Here is a 21,720-nt window from a genome sequence, read left to right on the forward strand (position 1 = left end):
AAAGTAATTTTTCATTGATAAGCTCTTTTACTTCGTTCTTGAGACATTGCGAAACTTGCCCTTTTGTCTTAAAATTTAGTTTCTGTCTGTGTTTAATACCATGTTCAGGATTACTTATCATACAGGAGAGCTAGTGCCCCTCAATTCCCACTCTTTATTTTAAAATAAATGTAGGAGAAGCAAAAAGCTAAAATAATTTGTTTCATTTCCAAAATATTGGATACTTCCTCAAAAGAAACTATAATATGCATTATAAGGGTGTACCTTTGATTGCTTTTTAATATATTTGAATGTAGGAAAAATTGTTATCAACAAGAATTTACTGTCTAGGTAGCAATTATAAATAATAATAATAATAATAAAAATAAAACATAAGGATGAAGTTGCTGAATTCGTAGTAGTTTATGTATAGTATATTATTCTGAAAAGTGACAAATAGCTCATAGTGCAAATTATTTCAATAAGTTTATATTGCAAGTTTCAATCTGCCCATGGTTGCTGAAATTCTACTACCTACTCTTGATAGCCATTTCTGTTTTTGATTATTAGGATCAAAGCAAGGGGTTAGATAACTTTGACAGTTGATTGATGTTTATTTAATTGTCCAGAGGTATTCACTTGCTAAAAACAGTTGATTTATGCTTACTTAATTTTCTAGAGATATTGACTAGGCAAGAAAACAATCTGAGGCTTAACCAGACATGGCTGATCTTGTTGAAGCCCCCCTCAGTCTTGCAGGATCTCCTGCTTTGGATCCAAATATTTTTATAAATTATTTGTTGAAAGCTGTACCAGTTTGGCTTGAAGAAGATATTTCAGCTACTAACCAATCAAATATCAACAATCTTCACAAGCTTCTATTTGACAAGCAAGTTCAAGATTCTGTAAAGAAGTTTGCAACTGACCCTCAGTTTAGATCTTTGTTCATCCAGAAGTCAGCTGTCAAAGGTTTGAATCAGCTATTCTGTATTATTAATCTGGAATATTAATGTTCACCTGTACTTGTATATGTCTCTTTACTTTTATTGATTTATAGAGTAAATTTCAAGTTCAATGTTTTTTTTTTTTATCAATTCAAAAAATAAGTTACACATAATAACAATACTCTGAGATCCTCAATTGATACCTTTTAAACATAATATGCAGCATGGTCACAGTACCTACTCTCAGAAACAAACTGACAAACTCACGTTTCATTTTTTCCAACATACCAACCAAATATCCTCCTGTCATTTGCCCCAGGGGAAACCGCGTCATTATTGTACCAAAATAAAATCAAATTTTAACTTTAATTTATTCTATTTATATCTAATACATTAGCCTATATATATATATATATATATATATATATATATATATATATATATATATATATATATATATATATATATATATATATATATATATATATATATATATATATTTACCATTATTTAACTAATCTTTTCCAATGCTAATAAATAATGTTTTACTCTTCTTTTAAATGATGCGAGGGAGCTCCCACCTTTCTGTTCTTCTGGGAACAGGATCCATGACTTTTGCACAAGTTTAATTTGGAGCAAAATCTGATCATATAGTCAGGGTGAAGGGTAATTGTAGGTCTGATGATGATTGGTTATTTCGATTGTGCTGGTCCGAAGTTGGTCGAAATAATGTTTTAAATGCAGACAGGAGTTCACCAGCTAAAAACTTGAAAACAAAGGTCAAGCATGACTGATGATGCAGCATCTCCATTTACAAATATTTTTCATTTTTTTCCAATTAATCTCAAAGATTGTTTATGAATCTAATTGAGCTTCTGCAGGTGAGATTTAAAAGCTGATTGCCAGATCATTGCACGGTATTGTAAATGGTGTTTGATAAGAGCATTGCATAGCAGGAACAGTGTTTCCTGCGGGAAAATGTCTGGTTTCTTTATTATTCCAATATTCCGGGATATCTTCAGCTCTACTGCTTGAATGTGATGCAGGAATGACAGGTTCTCATCTAGCAGGACTCCCAAGTATTTTTCAAAACGCTTTTCTGGTCAACGCATCAAACCTCTGGACATCTCAATACCACACACGTCCAGATGGACACTTCCAACCTGGCAAAAAAATAGAATGCAAGATTTATCATCATTAATAACAAGTCCATTAGAATCCTTCCAGAGATATGTCTCCTTGGGAACAATCATAAGCTTGGAATGGGCTCTGTTTTGTCCCTTTCAGAGCAGCCTAGTGTGGTATCATCTGCAAAGGCCACAAGTTCATCATCATTTACAGGCTGAAAAGAAGCTTCATTGTGACATAGCTTACAGCAGCATAGAATATTGCATGCCAGGTTTAATACGCTACTCAGATCGTTAACGTGAACCAGGAACAGTACTGGTCCTAATATTCACCCTTGGGGGACACTGCAATTGAAGACTACATTATTTCCTGGATCTTCTCTCAAATAAATCCTGCTGTCCCTCAAGTACTATCTGATCCAATCAAGAGTTTTGCCTCTTATTCCTATATGCTCCAGTTTTCCAAGGGGAACAGGGTGGTACATACTATCAAATGCTTCTGTGATATTGATCAGGACTGCTGCAGGTAGAAGGCCAGAATCCAGAACTTTGTTGACCCATAAACTCAAAGCCGTTAGTCCATCTTGGGTGGAGTTTCCTGGTGTAAACTGGAAATCAGGCAGAAATTCTTTTGCACCCAGAAAACTAAGAAGTATATATCTTAGTATATATATATATATATATGTATATATATATATATATATATATATATATATATATATATATATATATAGTATACGATAGTATATCCTTCTCAAAAATTTTGCTGAAAACGGATCGGAGAGAAATTGGCCTATAACTAGCAGGATCACTCCGAGAACCACCTTTATACAGCACTGTAACCTTAGCTCACTTGAAAGATTCAGGGAAAATTCCTTTCTCAAAAGACAGATTGACAAGCTTAGTCAATGGTGACAGAATAACAGGCAGAATAGCACGGATAACTCTTGTAGGAATTTTGTCTGGTCATGAAGACGATGATCCTTTGAGAGAATTCACAATACAAGCTACCTCAAATTCAGAAACAGAGATCAAGACTATTGACTCCAAACATGAGGGTCCAAGATAGGCTCTGAAATCGCAACGAGAAGTTGCAGAACTTGCAGTGTTCGTGGTAACGAACGGCTCAATAGTAATCAAAACTCTAAAAAATGGAATTTTGGTACCAATAGCTACATCAAAAGAATCGCATTTTAATGCTGATTTTAAATATATAAGTTTCATCAAGTTTAGTCTTACCCATCAAAAGTTACGAGCCTGAGAAAATTTGCGTTATTTTAGAAAATAGGGGGAAACACCCCATAAAAGTCATAGAATCTTAACGAAAATCACATCATCAGATTCAGCGTATCAGAGAACCCTACTGTAGAAGTTTCAAGCTCCTATCTACAAAAATGTGGAATTTTATATTTTTTCCAGAAGGCAGATCACGGATGCGTGTTTGTTTGTTTGTTTATTTGTTTGTTTTTTTTCCCTAGGGGTGATCGTATCGATCCAGTTGTCCTAGAATGTTGCGAGAGGGCTCATTCTAACGGAAATAAAAAGTTCTAGTTCCCTTTTTAAGTGACCAAAAAAAATTTGAGGGCACCTGGACCCCCTCCCACGCTAATTATTTTCCCAAAGTCAACGGATCAAAATTCTGAGATAGCCATTTTATTAGCCATTTTTCATGGCCATGTATTTCATGGCCATTTTTATAGCCATTTATTTATTCAGTGTAGTCGAAAAACCTTATAACTATGTATTTGGGGACGACTTACTCCCCCACAGTCCCCGTGGGAGGGGTTGCAAGTTCAAAACTTTGACCAGTGCTTACATATAGTAATGGTTATTGGGAAGTGCACAGGCCTTTTCAGGAGGATTTTTTGGTTGGAGGCAGGGGTTGAGAAGAGGGGGATATGCTGGGGGAACTTTCCATCGAGGAATTTGTCTTGGGGAGAAGAAAATTTCCATGAAGGGAACACAGGATTTACTAGCATCACTTAAAAAAAAACAATGAAAAAATAAATATGAAAAAGTTTTTTTTCAGCTGGAAGTAAGCAGCAGCATTAAAACTTAAAACGAACAGAAATTATTACCCATATGAGGGGCTCACCTCCTCCTAATACCTCGCTCTTTACGCTAAAGTATTTTTAGTAATTTCAACTATTTATTCTGCGGCTTTTGTGATTTTAGTCATTAAAAAAAAACAATGAAAAAATAAATATGAAAAAGGTTTTTTTCAGCTGAAAGTAAGCAGCAGCATTAAAACTTAAAACGAACAGAAATTATTACCCATATGAGGGGCTCACGTCCTCCTAATACCTCGCTCTTTACGCTAAAGTATTTTTAGTAGTTTCAACTATTTATTCTGCGGCTTTTGTGATTCAGGGGCCATTCTTAATGAATTGGGACAAAATTTAAGCTTTAGTGTAAACATCGAGGTACTGACGAGGGGGCGAACCCCCTCATATATGTAATAAAAACATGAGAATACAAAAGTTCTTTACGGAAGCTGATTTATAAGTTACGTATATCTTTTACTTATAAAAAGATTCTTAAAAAATTAAAAGTTCTAGTTGCTTTTTTAATTAACCGAAAATCGGAGGGCAACTAGTCTTCCTCCCCTGCTCTTTTTTGCTCAAAATCATTCGATCAAAATTATGAGAAAGCCATTTAGCCAACAAAAATAAATATACAAATTTCGTTTAAATTATTCCTCTGTGGAGAGCCAAAATCAAAACATGCATTGATTCAAAAACGTTCAGAAATTAAATAAAAAAAACAAGTTTCTTAAATGAAAGTAAGGAGCGACATTAAAACTTAAAACAAACAGAAATTACTCCGTATATGAAAGGGGCTTTTCCTTCTCAACGCCCCGCTCTTTATGCTAAAGTTTTTTACTGTTTTAAAATGTAGAGTTAAGAGAGAGTCAAACTTTAGTGTAAAGAGCGATGTGTTGAGAAGGAAAAGCCCCTTTCATATACGGAGTAATTTCTGTTCGTTTTAAGTTTTAATGTTGCTCCTTACTTTCATTTAAAAAACTTAATGAAGACAGAAGGAGGAAAGGAAGACTATTTTCCTACATTAGTGATTAATATAGACCAGCACTTGAATGAGGCCTTAACCCTACTCACCCATACAATCACACACACACACATATATATATATATATATATATATATATATATATATATATATATATATATATATATATATATATATATATATATATAGATAGATATATATACATATATTATGTTGAAAAAGTATTGGGTATCCTCCGCTAAATTTGCATCCGATCCTAAGTTTTCCCATATGAAGCAACTTTAAGGGACATGTTTATTTTTTAATATAAAAATGAAACCAATAATGAAGTTACAGTTTAAAGTTAATGTTTAACTCGAGCCCAAAACGAGCAGAAATTACTATATAAATTAACAAGGAAGTCGTCTTTATTGTTACTCAATTATAATTATAAAAGAATGTATGTTATAAGACAGATATTTATGTTAAAAGAAACAGATATTAGGCTTAGTAAAAAATGAAACCAATAATGAACTTAGAAATTACCAAGGATAGAATTGATATTCTACTGAAACTCAAAACCAGCTTAAATTACTAGATATATAAAGTGGGAAATTTTCTCCCTTGCACTCCAATTATAACGCGATTGCCATTCACGCTTTTCTGACAGCAATGTATATTTTAAATAATTTCTCTTTTATCGTTATAATATTGAAAAATAAATAGAATAGTGAAAGCTCTCGAAATTAGTACGATTACATTTTCATCCCCTATGCAATGGCACACAATTTGATTGCACCTGCAACCAGCAGTTTAGTGCCCTCCAGTAGGGTTCAGTCTCAAGTAAAATTCTTCTCCATACATTACTTTGACCTGCTTATAAAATTTCAGAGTGCGTGACTTTTCAACACCAGTAAGCAAAACATGAATGTTCTGGTCCTTAAGGTGCAAATTAAACATACTAAGGAAATAATCAGGTTTGCAATGTAGACCCTGGCCCTCATTCCGTGCCTATGAGAAGCCAGCTTTATTTTATTTGGCCATGTTGCCTTTTTAGAAGAAAAAGTTGCCTTTTTTCTCATCGTATGTCGCCTTTGCTAGATGGTTATCGGGCAAATGTGTTATCTGTAACCAAAACTTAATCATCTGTAGCAACCAAACTGCGAAAATTATTAGTCAATCATACTACTTTTAAAAATGTATAAAATGTAGATATTCTAATTGTCTCACTACAGTCCCCCCCACAACTCGCAACCGTAATGGGCAACTGGTAGAGAAGAGGTACTTATGCATCTTCATTATCCTAATCCCCATTATGTGTTCCTGCTGGAGTAGAGAACATGTAGCTGCCTTTCCACATGAAATCGTCAATTCAATGTGTTTGGTTCAGATCCTATTTGCGGCGAGCACAAATCCCAAGTACATATATCCGGGGGCTACTTTTACTGACTTGCCTTTATAAGTAACTGACAAGTCATGTAGTACATTCGGTTTTCCACTATCAAAGATGACAATCTTAATCTGGGATGCGTTTAGCTTCATTTTCTTTGTTTCTAAGCAAGCCTAAGCTAAATTCAAGAGAATTGTTAGTTCCTTGGCTGACTTCCAAGGCCTCCAAGACCGTGTCATCAATGAACAGTAAACGAGAAAATAGAATGTTCGCAATTGAGACGGCCGGGGCCCTACTCTGTTCAAGGTACTCTGCTAAATCATGAATATGAAAAGGGAAGAACTTCAGTGACAGCCTGCCTCTTTGATGGACTCCATTGAAGGTTTTGAACTACCTAGATACACCTTGTTTCGTAATACAATATTTTTAGCTGTTGTTAAAAGAAACAGTACATACAGTACTATATTAAAATAAATTTGATAAACAGACTCAATGGGTAGAATTTTTACCAGACACTGTTGATTTTGAGTTGCTTGTCATCAAGGCCATTCAAATTCCTCATTTTTTCTCCTTGTGTCATGATGAAATTTCTAAGAGTTCTTCCCTTTCCAGATGAAGATGCCTCTGTTGGAGAAGGTGAAGAGGAACAAAGAAGTATTAACTACTTCATTTCTAATGAAGTACATTTTTCTTCCAGCAAAATGATAAGGTATTTAATGTCTCTTTAGTATTATAAAGCATTACTAAAATAAGTGTTTTGTGGTTGTTTTTACTATGTCGAGCTTGGTTTGGTAACAAAAGGATGCATTGTACACCTAGCAAAGGATGTAAAATCAGAATGAACAGGTATTTTTTTTTGAAGAGAGCAAAATAAATAAAATTGAATTATCAGTCGAACATTTCAGAAATGTTACTATTATCAGCAGCTCCACAAAATTAAATCTAGAACACACACAACAACAGAATAAAGCAATAATTAAAGTATCTCAATTCATAGAAATTATCAAAATACTAAAAAAAATATTTTAATTTTTAATTTTGATTGATTAATTCTCAGTTCATTTAGCTTTGTTAAAGGTTGTTGGTTTGCTGTCTTTAACAAGAGCCTTTTCAATTGTTTTTTCCCTGGTTAGATATAAAATGCCATTTTGGTTTTTGTTAGTTGTCTTGTTCGTAGCCCTTCCTTGTTGTTTGATTGCAACATGAAGAATAAAACCCAAAAAATTCTTGTCCCCCTTGTTGGTAGGAAAGGAAAGTCTTAAGGCGTTGGTAGGGGGAATAAATCTAGCAATATTTACAACATTGATTTGGCCTTAAGTTTTGCTTGTATAACTGTTATTAATTTGAGAATGTGGCTTGTCCAAAAGCTTTAGATTTTTTTAAAATTATCGTGTCTGTATAACCAAAGGTATAACCAATGTATAACCATTAAGTTTCATAGGAGTTCGGTGGACATACCATAGATACAGCGATTATGAAAACAATTTTAATTGAGTTGTTGTTTTGAGGGTTTCATATTGAAATTAAGTCTATTTGGCTTGTCCATTGAAATTAAGTCTATTTGGCTTGTCCATTGAAATTAGGTCTAGCCCATGGTAATCCAAAGGTACTCCATAAATAAAGCCTGAATAGACTCTTCCCAACTAATACTATTATGCAACTTGCAATTGACTCTGTTATTTGTTGTGACAAAATGCTGTTGAAATCTTGAGGTTAAGGACATCCTGATAAAGCAGCATTACTGCATGAAGCTGCTAGTGTCTGAAGCTATTCAGGAATTTTTTTCTTCAAAGGGAATTTAGAATAGTTCATGGGACAAATCCTGGTTCGATTTTTAACTGGAAATGCCCATTAAGTCTAGAAAATTGGTACAAGAAGAAAACATACCAATATTGACAAGGACTGGCTCTTATCTATTGAAGCCCGATAAGATTCTCTCAATATAATCTACTTAGCTAGGGTAGAGTCGGAAAGAAATTTTTCTTTCTTGATGATCACAACACATTCATCAAAGGCTACTCCAACTGAAGCGTGCTTTTTGCGCAACCTGTGCTTCATATCCTCTGCATTTGGTTTCTCATAGAATGAAAAACAACGACCTCTTTTCCAAACTTTCTGTTTATATACGATTCGTGTTGCCTTGTAGCATAGCATCGACAAAGGCTGTTGAAGTGAACCGTGATAACTGATGAATAGATGCACCACCATTAAGAACATTGGAGCATTTTGCTCAGAATGAGAATGTCGTGTTTTATTGATATTCATGCTTTCTGAATAGTTTGCTATTGAATATTAATCTGTTTTTCTAATTTGGTGGGTATTGAACAATGTAATTTGTACATTAGATAACTAATAAATGAAGAATTCCTTTGAATCTTGAGGGATCGTTTCTAGTATTGTACTCTTTTAAAATTGTATCCCGAAACTTGAAAGTACGCACAGAAAAAAGTGCGGTTTTTTCTACGCTTATTAATACTGATTAATAGTTTAACAGAAAAAGAATAATTCTCAGAGCAAAAAAAAAAAAAAAAAAAAAAACTGTAACCTGATACCGAGCGTTTTTTTTTTTTTTTTTTTTTTTAAGCAAAAGAAAATTTTTTATAGTTTTTCAAGATGGGGACCAAAAAGCTGTGTTTTGCGTAACGGTGCAGATATATATTTTTAATATGTCTATTAGAAGCCTATTATTTACTGTTCATAATAGAAACCTTTTCTGCTTGAATTATCTGCATAAGAAAACGCTTAACATAAGACTCTGATATTGCAATACCATGAATGGAATGAGCTTCCCTCTAAGGGATGCGATCTGCGACTTCTTTCCTTTTATATGCAAAGTCTGTATTGTGTTCGGCACAAGGGTCCTATGAGGAAGCTGAAACATTATTCTGTTAGTGGTCAGTTGTGTAATCTACGGGAAGACTTCCTGCGCACACCTTCGCCAAAAATTCCAACCCTTCGTTCTTGACCAACTCTTCATTCTGGGTTATAGATGATTTCGGCGAGAATCTGTTAAAATATGACATGTAAAATATAGTTTTTGTTAAACAAACTAGCATCCAACGGAAATTGAATTATTGTGCATTGATATGGGGTCCAGAACACTCTGGGATCGAAGGTAATAAAATGGTAGATTCAGCTGCTAAAGGCTGGAGTATCACGGATATGCTATGGACCAGAACTCAGAATCCCGTCTCTAAGAGCTGCTGGAATGTAGCCATAAGGAGATGGAGCAATGAGAGGACAGAACAAAATTGCATTGGAAGCTGTGATGGAACAAAACGACATTTGTTACGGCTTAATATGTCTGAAATACGAATGGACATCGAGCCATTACTGGTATTGGGAATTTTCAGAATTATTAAACCCCAAAACGAAGAGCTGATTTCCCAGTTTGCCAAAAATGTGACACGGCCGTGGAACCAAGAAGGCATCTAGTAGAGGATTACCTGGAGGGAATTAGATACTTGTTAAAGATATTTCATGAACTGGCTGTGAGGCTGGGGCATATAGTTTGGGATGGCAACGTTTAACTATTGGAACACTATTTTTAAGGATGAGGGAACCTATTAGTACCCCTGTCACTTGTTAGATTTTTTGGGGGTGAGATTGGAGGCAATAGGCCTTAGCCTGAGCCTCCGCTGGCTTTGGTGAGTCTCTTTACAATAATGCTAAGAATAATAATAGACAGAGGCTCACAAATAGCATGGGAAATAGAGGTCAGGATGGTATTGTATTTGGGGGAATATATATATATATATATATATATATATATATATATATATATATATATATATATATATATATATATATATATATATATATATATATATATATATATATATATATAAATATTTTGAAAACGGAGGTACAACATGATTCTCATGTGCTTAAGCGTTCTAACCTAGATTTTTCTCAAAGCAGAGATTACAGGACTTAGCCTCTTTAAACAGTTTTTGCAAGGCTCTTTTTTGGATGGATTCAATTTCGTCCCGGGAAAAGCCACAGTGCCGAAATATACAACCATATTCGAGTAGAGGACGAATAAAGAAGAATAATCCTTAAAGAATGAGGATGAGGGATGTTTAGTTTGTTAAGAAGCTTAAAGAAGGAAATAGAAGCATTACTTAGTGGATGATGTTTTTATCATGGGCATTCCCCTTTAAATTAGAAGACATTGTGGTGCCAAGTAATTTTGATGGAGGACGGAGACATCTCAAGAGGGAAAGGATGAAGAAAAAGGGGCGAACATATTGACACTAACATTGATGTAGAAGGGCTGACTCTCACACCTAAGTTCAAGACTTTGCTCATTGAGCTGCTTTTTAAGTTTTGATTGCAGGTTTCTATGTCCGTTAGGTCATCAACAGGTTTTCATCAGGCAGGAATTGAGAAAGTGAAGAACCTTAGAAAATAATATGGGATAAATGTATTGTGGACAGGGAGTGAATTCAAATAAAATCCGTCTTAGCTGACTATACAACGATCTATATCGAAATTTTAAAAATAGTGCCCCTACCAAAATTTGCTCGGGGCTTCAGGCAGATCTTTGGAGGACGAAGGCTTGAACGAATGCATAACGAGTTGATTTTAATGCCAAAAAAGAGAGCTCATTGTAACTTGAGCAAAACAAGTGACATATTATTAAGAGGTAATTTTAAAATGTGTTCTGAAATATTTAGTACTCTATTTACAGCAATTATGATTTAGCTTTACTATGTATTTGTTTAATCTTACAGTGTCGTTTGCTTGAAGAGAGGTCCCATTTTGGAAGCGGACAAGTCAATTTTGTCTCAGATCCAAATTATCACTCTTGGTGAAGGTTCTCCTTATGAAACGCTCCATTCTCTGGTGTCTGGAGCGGTCGCTCCTTACTTTAAGTCTTATATCAAAGAATCTGGACGAATTGAACGTGACGGTGATAAAATAGCACCAGCTGTTGAGAAGAAGATTGCTGAACTTGAAATGGGACTTCTTCATCTTCAGCAGAACATAGACATTCCCGAGATCACACTGCCCATTCACCCTGTTGTTACACTGGCAAGTTCAAATTTTTCTTCTAATTGTCCATTGTGACACATCTATAACATAGCCGTTGGAGCTATGAAATTTGCCTCTTTTAAGACTGCTTTGTGAATTGAATTTTATCATTTTGTGCTCAGAGTCTTTATTGTGAGTTTTTTTTTATATATATATATAATTAGCCTTATAAATATTACGTAATGAGCTGAACGGTTTGAGACTCTTGAAAGGTTAAAAACACATACTGAAGACGGCGTATCCATTCTCAACATAATTTAGTTGCGTAAACTCGTGGCTATTTAATCTCGCCAACTTCTTTCATTTCTGTTTCTAAAACAACACATTGAAGAATTATTCGTGCCACAGTTTTGGCCCTCAATTATTTTTATTGCACATAAAAAAATTTAGTGAAAACGAAAGATAGCTATTCCTTATGTACATGCACTAAATAATGAGACATTTTTTTTAGGAGTTCTACTGGTCCTCGAGTACATGGTATGGGGCTGAAAACTAGAATACTCAACAAATATTACTAATATAATTTATTTATTTATTTTAGTTATTAGTTATCCGCCAACTAATGCGGAATATCCTCTGCAAAGTTAATTTTGCACAATGTATTCAGCCAGGCCACATTCATGAGGAATTTTTTATTGCGTTGTCTTAAATTTTTACCAATGTGATACTGTGTTTTTAACCCGTCTTGCGTAGCTACAGCAATTATGTGGCCTAAAAAAGAAGAGAAAACATGGTCTACTGCCTTCAGTTGCAAAGAAAAACGTTTTGAGATTCAAACGTCCAAAGACAGACGATAATTCTCCTGAAATACGCTTCCTATTTTCTGTTATTGAAAGCTTCGATAATTGATAAAAGTGTGAAAATACAGTCAAATTAGTATTGTATTGGCGCTGTCGTCAAAAATCGTTAAATCCATGCATCTGCATCAGAATGTGCATATGTTCTTGGCTGATTCTTCAGCTAAAGAACATTTTTTCTCCGTCGGTTTTCTGATCCCTAATAAGCAGCTGGCAGAGAGCATTGTTGTCCGCGACGTAACAGCACGGCTCCTGAAGAGTGGATTAGGACGATTAGGAAACCCAAGTTTCAGATCAATTGCCTGGTAGTACATATAAATCATACTCGGTGAAGCCTCCTCAATACAGCCTTGTACACCAGAAACGCGGCCACTAGTGACAGCAACTCTTCTGTGATGGTTTTGTGACACAGTCTGACGAGCCAAGACCTGCTTCCTGTACTTCCTGATCGAAATATCTAATGACAAAAAGAATTTTTGATCCAACAGGTCGAATTCGCTCATAAATATTCGTACAAAACAATAGAATAACACTTCCGTCTATACCTCTCCTGGACAAAACTAGACAGGCAAAGAATTCTTACTTAAACTCAGGATTTAACAAATATTGTTTATTTATTCTTTTCAGCACTTCAGAGGCTTCACAGCGCTTGCTATCCTAATATTCTGCTATAACGATTTTCCAATACATAAATAGAAGGGTACAATTTCTGTTCTTAGAGAGGAAGGAAAGGTACTATAAAATAAGAAATAAGAAAGAAATAAAATCAGAAATACTCATACAATAACTAACTGATGAATAATCTAAAAAGAATCTCGTTTAAGTCGAATTGTTATCACTGTCAAGAAAAGATATTTTGTAGAGCTAAACTCTTGGTTAATTAGGTTTGATTTGAAAGGGAGTTGAGTCACCTCATAACGGGTTGAGTCAAATTTCGCGAGTGATTTCAACGGTGTTGGGGTAGAATTGGGTCGAGTTAAATAGGGTTAAACCGACTAGGGTCGAGTTAAATGGGAGAGTTGAAGAGGGCTGAGCTAAATGGGGTTAAATTGCATAAAGGTTGACAATGTTGGTTGAGATGCGTCAAGGTTGAGTGGATTTGGGTAGAGCAGCGTTGGGTCGAGGTATAATAGATATAATAGAACCTAATTAGGTATTTTGAATTGTCTTCAATATGCGAAAAAAAACTAAATTCATTTATCTCAAAGATACAGTTATGCAGGTAATATGATATGTTATGAGGAGTGTAGTTCATTAAAGTGAAATTTATATTGGAGGCACTAGCCTTCACAATGCTGTCGTCCAGCGAAATTCTGATTGTTTTCCGCTTTCACTATATTTTTATATTCTCCATACAGTCATATATTTTTTGAAGCTTATTATGAGTTAACTTTCTCCCAAAATGTCAAGCCGCTTTAAATAATAAATAAGTGCTTAAAGAGTTATAATTCTTCCTATGTTTGTTATGAACTCAGAGCACAAATAGTAATTGAGTAAATTTATCGAATTGTCGAAATAAGATTCTAATCGAAATTCTATGTTCAAATTCTTGTTTATCTCACATAAACAGTTTTACTTTCACCCTGTGTGGCAATAGAATCTAAGAGTTTCTCTGTGTATTCACAGCACATTGAAGAATTATTCGTGCCACAGTTTTGGCCCTCAATTTTTTTGATCACATAAGAATAAGAATAAGTTCTTTAAAGTCATAAATGGTCCAGTTTATTTCGGTGCAGAGAGATGTTTTGTCAGTTAATTGCTCAAATGGGTAGTCTGACATACGGTTAAGGAATAACGTGGTTTAGTAACGAAAATACCTTATCGAAATAGATCAGTGGAATAAAAGCACATTGTGGTATGGAAGTAAGGGCGGTAATGTTTGTTGGTGTTTTTTCTTTTTTCTTTTCTTTTTTTTTTTTTTGCTTATGCTCTCAGTTTCTGTTGTAATTCTTATATGCATTGCCAGCTGCTTGGCTCTTTTTGTTTAACCAATCATTTTATTCGATATATGTTTTGTATACTTTTTTTCTTACGTTATGGAAAGATTCGCTCCAGACCCTGTTGTGACTACTCTCGGGCGTCCTTGTATGTATATTTTCCTTTGCTTTAAAGTTTTTGATTTTGGGTTGTTTTTGTTTGGGATATATTTAATATTTTAAACAGCAGTTTTTTTTTCTTTCTAATATAAATTGTTTATATAATGCATATTTATAGGTGCAAGCCTCTTTGGGGAGGTCAGAGCATTTTCTTCTTCTAAATTTAAAATGCAGGGAATAATTATAAAATCAATCAATTAATGATAAATAAAACATAAAATAAATTGAAGGATCACAGGTATCTCAAAGGAGGAATAAAGTAAGTACACTATTTTTGGCATTGGGTAATTGGTTTATCTGACTAACAAGAATAAACAATTATCTTTTCCCAATTTTAGGTAGTAAAACAATGTACAGAACAAAACATCCGTCCGAAAGTGAGTGATTTTGGCGATAGAGTTGAAGATTCTACTTTTTTGAATCAGCTTCAGAATGGCGTTAATCGGTGGATACGGGAAATTCAAAAAGTAACCAAATTAGATAGAGATCCATCTTCTGGCACTGCTTTACAAGAGATCAGCTTTTGGCTGAATTTAGAGAGGGCACTTTACCGGATTCAAGAGAAAAGAGAAAGTCCAGAGGTTACTTTGACATTGGAGATTTTGAAACACGGAAAGAGGTTTCATGCTACTGTCTCCTTTGATACTGACACTGGTAAATTTGGAATTCTATTCTTTTTTAAAAATTAGGCTTTCTGCTATATTGAAAAAAAATTACAAATCCAACAAAAAATCAAAATGCTAGTGAACATATTCGAAATAATCCAAAACTGCTATTCTCGATTGTAATTCTGTAAAATTCATTTAACTTTTCGATAAATTTAATTGAAAAATTTTCTTTTCTGAGAGCTAGAGAAAAAAAAACAGTACTGGTTATAATACTTTCGTGCAATGAAGGGGGAGAGTAATGGTCCAAAGGACCCCTCTTATAATGATACGATTTAGACAGCATTGTATTCCTTATCGCATTGCATATATTAAGATTTGTGAATACTAATGTTAGGTTGCAATCAACAAGCGCAGAAAACTTTAAACGCCATTTATTTTGGATATCAAATAACTTTTGTGAAAAATACTGCTTAGTGTATTTTGATTTAAGATACCCATGCAGTGATCTTCATGAGTTCTAGTGATTGTAGGATCATAAAGACCTTTAAGGCACTTTGGGCCCTACATACTTTACGTCTGTTGGACGTCTCTACCGCAATAATAGCCTTATATTCTAAATCAAGAAGCTCGGAAATTCTAAGATATCAAATTTAGTTGAAAATGAATTCCATTTGTCAAATAGGTAGTTAGTGTATACTGATTTAGGACAATTATACTCGATTTTCATGATTTTAAAGGATTGACATTCAAGTACGTGTCTACATTTGCGGTTTTTTTTTTGGGTGGTGGGTGGGGGTGGGAGGTGTATTACTATGGGAAGTAAGTCCAAGGAAAATATTTTGCGATAAAATGGCACCAGCAAGCGGGAAAAAATCTTCTTTCCTCATTGAAAGATCTGAAATTTTACCTTTTGGTAATTTGTTTATTCGCTTATTGCCAATCATTCCTGCTTCAGTTTTTCTTCACTCGTTTATAACTCTTTGTACTTGAAAAATAAATAAATAATGTGTTTGGCTTGACAGGACCTACCTTTTGCTTGTGTAAATAAACATAAACAAATAAGTTTGTGCTGCAACCTTGGAGCCCCCAGCTTTAGGGACTTGCTCATTGTTCTAAACATTTTTTTTTTTTTTTTTTTTTTTTTTTTTTTTTTTTTTTTTTTTTTTTTTTTTTTTAAGAAAGAAAGAAATTAAGTAATATGTTTTGAAATTTTGTGCTACAAGAAAACTTTTCCTTTAAGGAAGGAACCCCATATACTGGATATTCCAGTGAGAAGAATGGCCTCGGTTTTATTTATATTCGATTCCAGTTATCAGAGTCTTAAGTTTGAATTTGAATCTTTTAGGAAAAGGCTTCAATTTGGGGCCTATTGTTCCCATACTTTCTATAAAATGTGATCTATCTGAGGTTACCTCATAATTATATTCACCAAATGCTCAGGCAAGTGCTTAATCAGGTTCTGAGTGCAGCCGCGGACGTGATTAGTCAATAGTAGTTGGCTGTATATGGAGGGCTGACCTATGTAGTTTTAAATCCGATTGGGTATGAAGTTTTTTTTTACCTCCTGTAAATTTAGAGAAAACAAGTGTATATAGGGTTTTCGCTTGGTTTCTATGACTTACCACAAAGGTTTCGAGAAGGCGGATTTCAAAGCTTGAGTCGAATACAAAGCCCAACTTTAAAAGGTATTCTTTTTTTTCCAAAATTCCTACAGTTAAAAACTAAAGCCAACCTTCTCAATAAAAAGAAGAAAAAAGAAGAGAGGTATGGACGTAATTCCTTGAACAAACTTCCGTGGCCCTAAGTTTTCCTGTGGATCTACTTCTGATAGTTCCAACCATGTAGTACACTAATTTCCGCCTTAGGAAGTCTCGTTCTGGGCAAAAGGAGTAGAGGTAGGAGGCTGAAACATCTTTCTTGCCCCTGATCAGGGCGAAGATCTATTTTTGTTACTTCCCTTGACTTTAGGCCTGTGTGCGTGACCTATTGAGAAGTTAACAGACATAATTCTTGCCAATTCTTGTTCTATCTTTCTGTATATTAAATTTGTAACTATAATTTTTTTCTTTAATAATTAGGTCTTAAACAAGCTTTGACCATGGTTAATGACTATAATCCACTGATGAAAGACTTCCCCATACACGAACTTTTGTCTAGCTCTGAATTGGAAAAGGTTCGATCATCTCTGGTGGCAATCTTCAATCATCTTCGAAAAATCAGGAACACGAAGTATCCTATTCAAAGAGCTTTGAGGCTTATCGAAGCCATATCGAGAGATCTTTCTAATCAAATGCTAAAGGTAACGTTGATTTTGATTATTTTTTTTTTATTTAATCGATTATTTTGAGATTTATGAATGATAGTCATTGTGTTATGAGCCGTCAAATCTCCAAGTTCTAGGGATTCGTCAAATCCCTTGAGTTCTGGTTATGATTATTTTGAACGAATAATCCATTCTTTAAGGTACATCAGGGGGGGAGGAGCTGCCGGGTCAGATATCCAAAATATCATCTTTTTTTACAAATTGCATGTGCTCGTCATTCGCCATTCGTTCGGTTTTGCCATTTTTCAGGAATCTAGTCTTTCCTCCCCAACTATAAATCGGGGAGCTATTTTGGTCTTAATTTCGGATACCATCCCCCAATAAACATTTTGTTTCCGTCGACTCAAAGAAACGATAACAGAAAGTTTCGAGTCGATTGGAGAGCCAATCGACCAATTTTTTTTTTTTTTTTATTTTTTTTTTATATTTTTTTTTATACAATGAATCCTTTTTGTGAGCAATGATATGTTCGTGCAGTTTGGGTTCTGCGATCAAATGGGTAGTGTCTTGGATCTTAAATTATCTTAGAAAATTGTTATCTAGAAATTTGACCCGACACTCTGAGGGGGGGGGGCGGGGTGAGCTGAGGGGGCTGAGGCAATGCGACAAAGAAGGGTTGCCCTTCCACCACTTTTGGTCTTTAAAAGGGCCATTGAAACTTCCAAGCTTTTGCTTCTGCCCATTCCATACAAAGTGACTGGGAAAAAAATAACCCAATGAAGGCAAATGGCTGTTTACTAAGGCAACGCCAGAGCGTTGGCTCTGAAATTATTTTTTTATTCTCCTGTTTATGCTTTGAGATCCATCCAAAAGTTTCAAGTCTATCGAAAAAAATTGCTCACCTTCGAGGCGCCTGTGCTCCTATTTTTTTTATTGCATTTAGGTCTACTGAGCACAGGTAGTTGCAAGTTCAGCTATCAAGTGTTCTGGAAAAAATAGTTTTTGGGCCCTTTTTTGAACCCATTTACAAGTAGATCAAAATTTTCTCATCTTTTTTGTTGTTACTGTGCATGGTAATCCTCTTAGCGCACGACCTTACAGGTATAAGTTTCAAGTTGTTTGAAATTTTTTGGTCCTAATAAAGGTAAAAAAAAAGGTAAAGGATACGGCATTAGACTTTACAGTCCCTACCGGCAGTGCTCATCTCCGTTTCTTGGCCCTTCAGCCAGGAAGTGCAATGGGGGGTTGGGGGCCAACCATCGTGTGCTTTCGCACACCCTTCCTATTTACCTTCCCCAGATTCCTCCATGTGCCCCTGTAGAGCTGGGTCGACTCTGGCTAAGCTTACAGAGTCACGCCACTGACCCCCGTCCCAAACTGAATACCTCGCTTTTTACGCTGAAGTTTGAATTTTGTTCCAATTCTGTAAGAATGGCCCCTGAAAAAGAAAGGTCGTTTAATTAGAATAAATAAATCCTTTGAAAGCACTAAAAAAAAATACTTCAGCATGAAGAGCAAGGTATGGACGAGAGGCCAAATCATTTCTGTTCGTTTAAGTTTTAATGTTGCTCCTTACTTACAGTTGAATTTTTTTTTTTTTAATTAATTTCTGATTGTTTTTTAAATAATACAGGGAAATCCAGTGCCCCCTTCATGGAAAATTCCTTTCTTCTATGAAAAATTCTTCCAAGGAAATATCCTCCCATGTAACCCCTAACCCCCCTCCCCCACTAAAACAAAAATATCCCTGAAAACGTTTGTATATTTTGCAATAACCAATACTATACGTAAACAATGGGCAAAGTCCATAACTTGCAGCCTTTCCCCCGGAGACTGTGGGGGATTAAGTCATCCTCAAAGACAAAATTATTAGATTTTTCGACTATGCTGAACTAAATGCATATCTGAAAATTTTGATTGGGTGATTTTAGGATAAATAGGAGCTTGAAATCTCTACAGCATGGTTCTCTGATACGCTGAATCTGATAGTGGGATTTTCATTAACATTCAACATTCTATGACTTTTGGGGGGCGTTTCACTCTTTTTTTCGAAAAATAGGCAAATTTTCTCAGGCTTGTAACTTTTTATGGGCAAGACTAAACTTGATGAAACTTATATGTATATTAAATCAGCATAAAAATTCAATTCTTTTGATATATCTGTTGGTATCAAAAATCCATTTTTTAGAGTTTCGGTTACTATTGAGCCGGGTCGCTCCTTACTTACAGTTCCTTAAGTTCCTTACTTATTGTTTGATTAATCTAAGTGTAAAATTCGGGTCAACGCTGATAAAGCATAATGCCTACGGTTGTTCAGTAAGTCATTGTAATTAATTGCAATAAGTTCTGTTGAACCTGAGAAAAAAAAAGCAATAACACTTTTAATTCGGGTTTACATAGTTCTTTGCTTCCCAAATAAATCAGAATTGCAACAAATGTTTATTAGGAATTATTTCACGGGGTTAATTTAAGGCAGACCTGATGTATGTTTTCTAACTAGATGTAAAACTGATTTAGAGCAGATTTGGCAGTGCTAAAGCATTGCCTTTAGAGCACTTACTTTTGTTCAAAATCATATCTATAGGTTTCAATATCTTATATCTAGTTTTGTATTCACCATATTTTAAAGACTATTTTACTATGTTGTCAAAATCTAACGCATTTTTATTTTTCAACCCTTTTAGCACCGTCTCTGACATCTTATTGCTAAATAATCCTTCACTTCTAAATTATCCGAAATATTTTCCTTCTTTTCTATATAGTTTCTAACAACTTTATTAGAGATAATTCTTCTCAAAAGGTTATACCCATCTCTGCTTGACTCTTTCTCATTCACTATTTGAATTCCTGTTCCTATCTTAAACTGGGAACTAGTCTAGACTGACTACTTTCTCTCAATATTTGAACATTCAAACGGAATACCTTACTATAGTATTGTCTGGTGGCATCTTCTAGATCTTTAACAATTTTATGTAAATTCCCCTTTTAACATCCCCTAATTCGTGCTTTATTGTCTTCTCTATTTCCCTTACTTTCCTTGTGTCTTTGTAAGATCTATTGTGGAAAAAATTGATACTAGGCAATTACAGAATTACTTACTTGATACATTCTACTCTATGGATTAATGACAGGAAAATCAACTGAACTGACAATGCATGAACTTTCACTAAATTTCTTTTGTGACGGTGGTCAGCATGCCGGAGTGATTTTCATTGATAGCACCAAGACGTTCGACACCTTAAATCATTCTTTCTTAACTTTAATCCTATGGATTTTCATCACAAGCTCTTAACTTTTTTGTATGTTGTCTTCCCGGAGAGTGTTGAAAAATACCTTGATCCAAGTTTTAATACTTCCTTATTAATTATGGAGTACCTCGGGGGTCTATCCTAGCGCATGTTTCAGTTATTTTTATTTTTTTTTATTATTTGTAAAAATGATTTTAGAAATCATGTTTGCGGATAACGTAGTAATTTTTTCTATCGCCATGATCTATCAGTTCTTTTCCTTAATCTTGAAAGTGCATTTATCACTGTTTCTGACTGGTTTTGGAAAAGCCTTTATTTCTTATTGAAAAGAAATGCCAATATCATGCGAAAATCGGGAAGTTTCATTTTAGTGTCATTTTATAGATTTTAAATAACAGACGCCTGATGCAGATACCATTTGAAGACTTTGAGAAGGTAATGGCTCAGTGTGTTGAACTGTTTTCTGTCTGGGATGACGAATATGAAAAACTGCAAGGGATCCTCAGGTACTCGTTTTATTCAGTTATTCTTATAGGAAAACAAAAAGGACGAAATAGGACATCTGACCTATTGCTATTGTTTTTTTCATGATGTCTAAATGTTCAGCTTTATAAGTTGTTCTCATTACTTTATCTACAGCTCCGGCTATTTTCCTTCCATTTTTTTATCCTACTTTTATATTTTTAATATTTATGTTCTTTCTCTTTGTATTAAAGTTTTTAGATCCATTAAAAAATCTTATCTGTGAAAACGCAGCCAAAGACAGCGAAGACACACGGAGATCCTCCTACTTATTACTATCTTTTAAAGAATTTTTGATTTCAACATGTTTCTTTAATCCATTTTTGGTGAATTCAAAGAGGGATCGTTTATAATCTTGCTAAGAAGTATAAATTAAAATTATCATGTATTTGCTGTCCTTTGCACCTCTCCCACAGTACGGATTTATGTTTTAATCAATCTAGAAAATAATTATAGAGAACATAGAAATATAACTTAACTTATAATTTATATAATTTAACTACAGGGATCTACAGGTGTTATAGGTGTCTAGAGATTTATCGTTTGATTTTAAATGGCCGAAGCTATGGATAAAACTATAGCCCAAACGAAATCGTTAAAAAGTGTTTTAAGATTCGATGCAAAAAAAGGAATGTCAGAGATGAACCCGAGAAGGGAAAAGCTCAAACTCACATGATTTTTATTATCGAACGAGTTGCACGGT

The 21,720-nt window shown here is 34.5% G+C and overlaps 1 protein-coding gene across 1 annotated transcript in view; it reads left to right on the forward strand.

The window, feature by feature from the left end:
- Positions 1-21,720, forward strand: part of LOC136034288 (dynein heavy chain, cytoplasmic-like) — an 83,118-nt gene that overhangs the window by 15,037 nt on the left and 46,361 nt on the right. Inside the window, exons 2-7 of the mRNA XM_065715427.1 lie at positions 659-948; positions 7,059-7,155; positions 11,183-11,487; positions 14,719-15,030; positions 17,063-17,283; positions 20,880-21,001. Coding sequence (XP_065571499.1) covers positions 702-948; positions 7,059-7,155; positions 11,183-11,487; positions 14,719-15,030; positions 17,063-17,283; positions 20,880-21,001 — 1,304 coding nt within the window. The 5' untranslated portion in view covers positions 659-701. The remainder of the gene's footprint in view (positions 1-658; positions 949-7,058; positions 7,156-11,182; positions 11,488-14,718; positions 15,031-17,062; positions 17,284-20,879; positions 21,002-21,720) is intronic.

The sequence above is a fragment of the Artemia franciscana genome, chromosome 13 (assembly GCF_032884065.1).
Source record: "Artemia franciscana chromosome 13, ASM3288406v1, whole genome shotgun sequence".
NCBI classification, from domain to species: Eukaryota; Metazoa; Arthropoda; class Branchiopoda; order Anostraca; family Artemiidae; genus Artemia; species Artemia franciscana.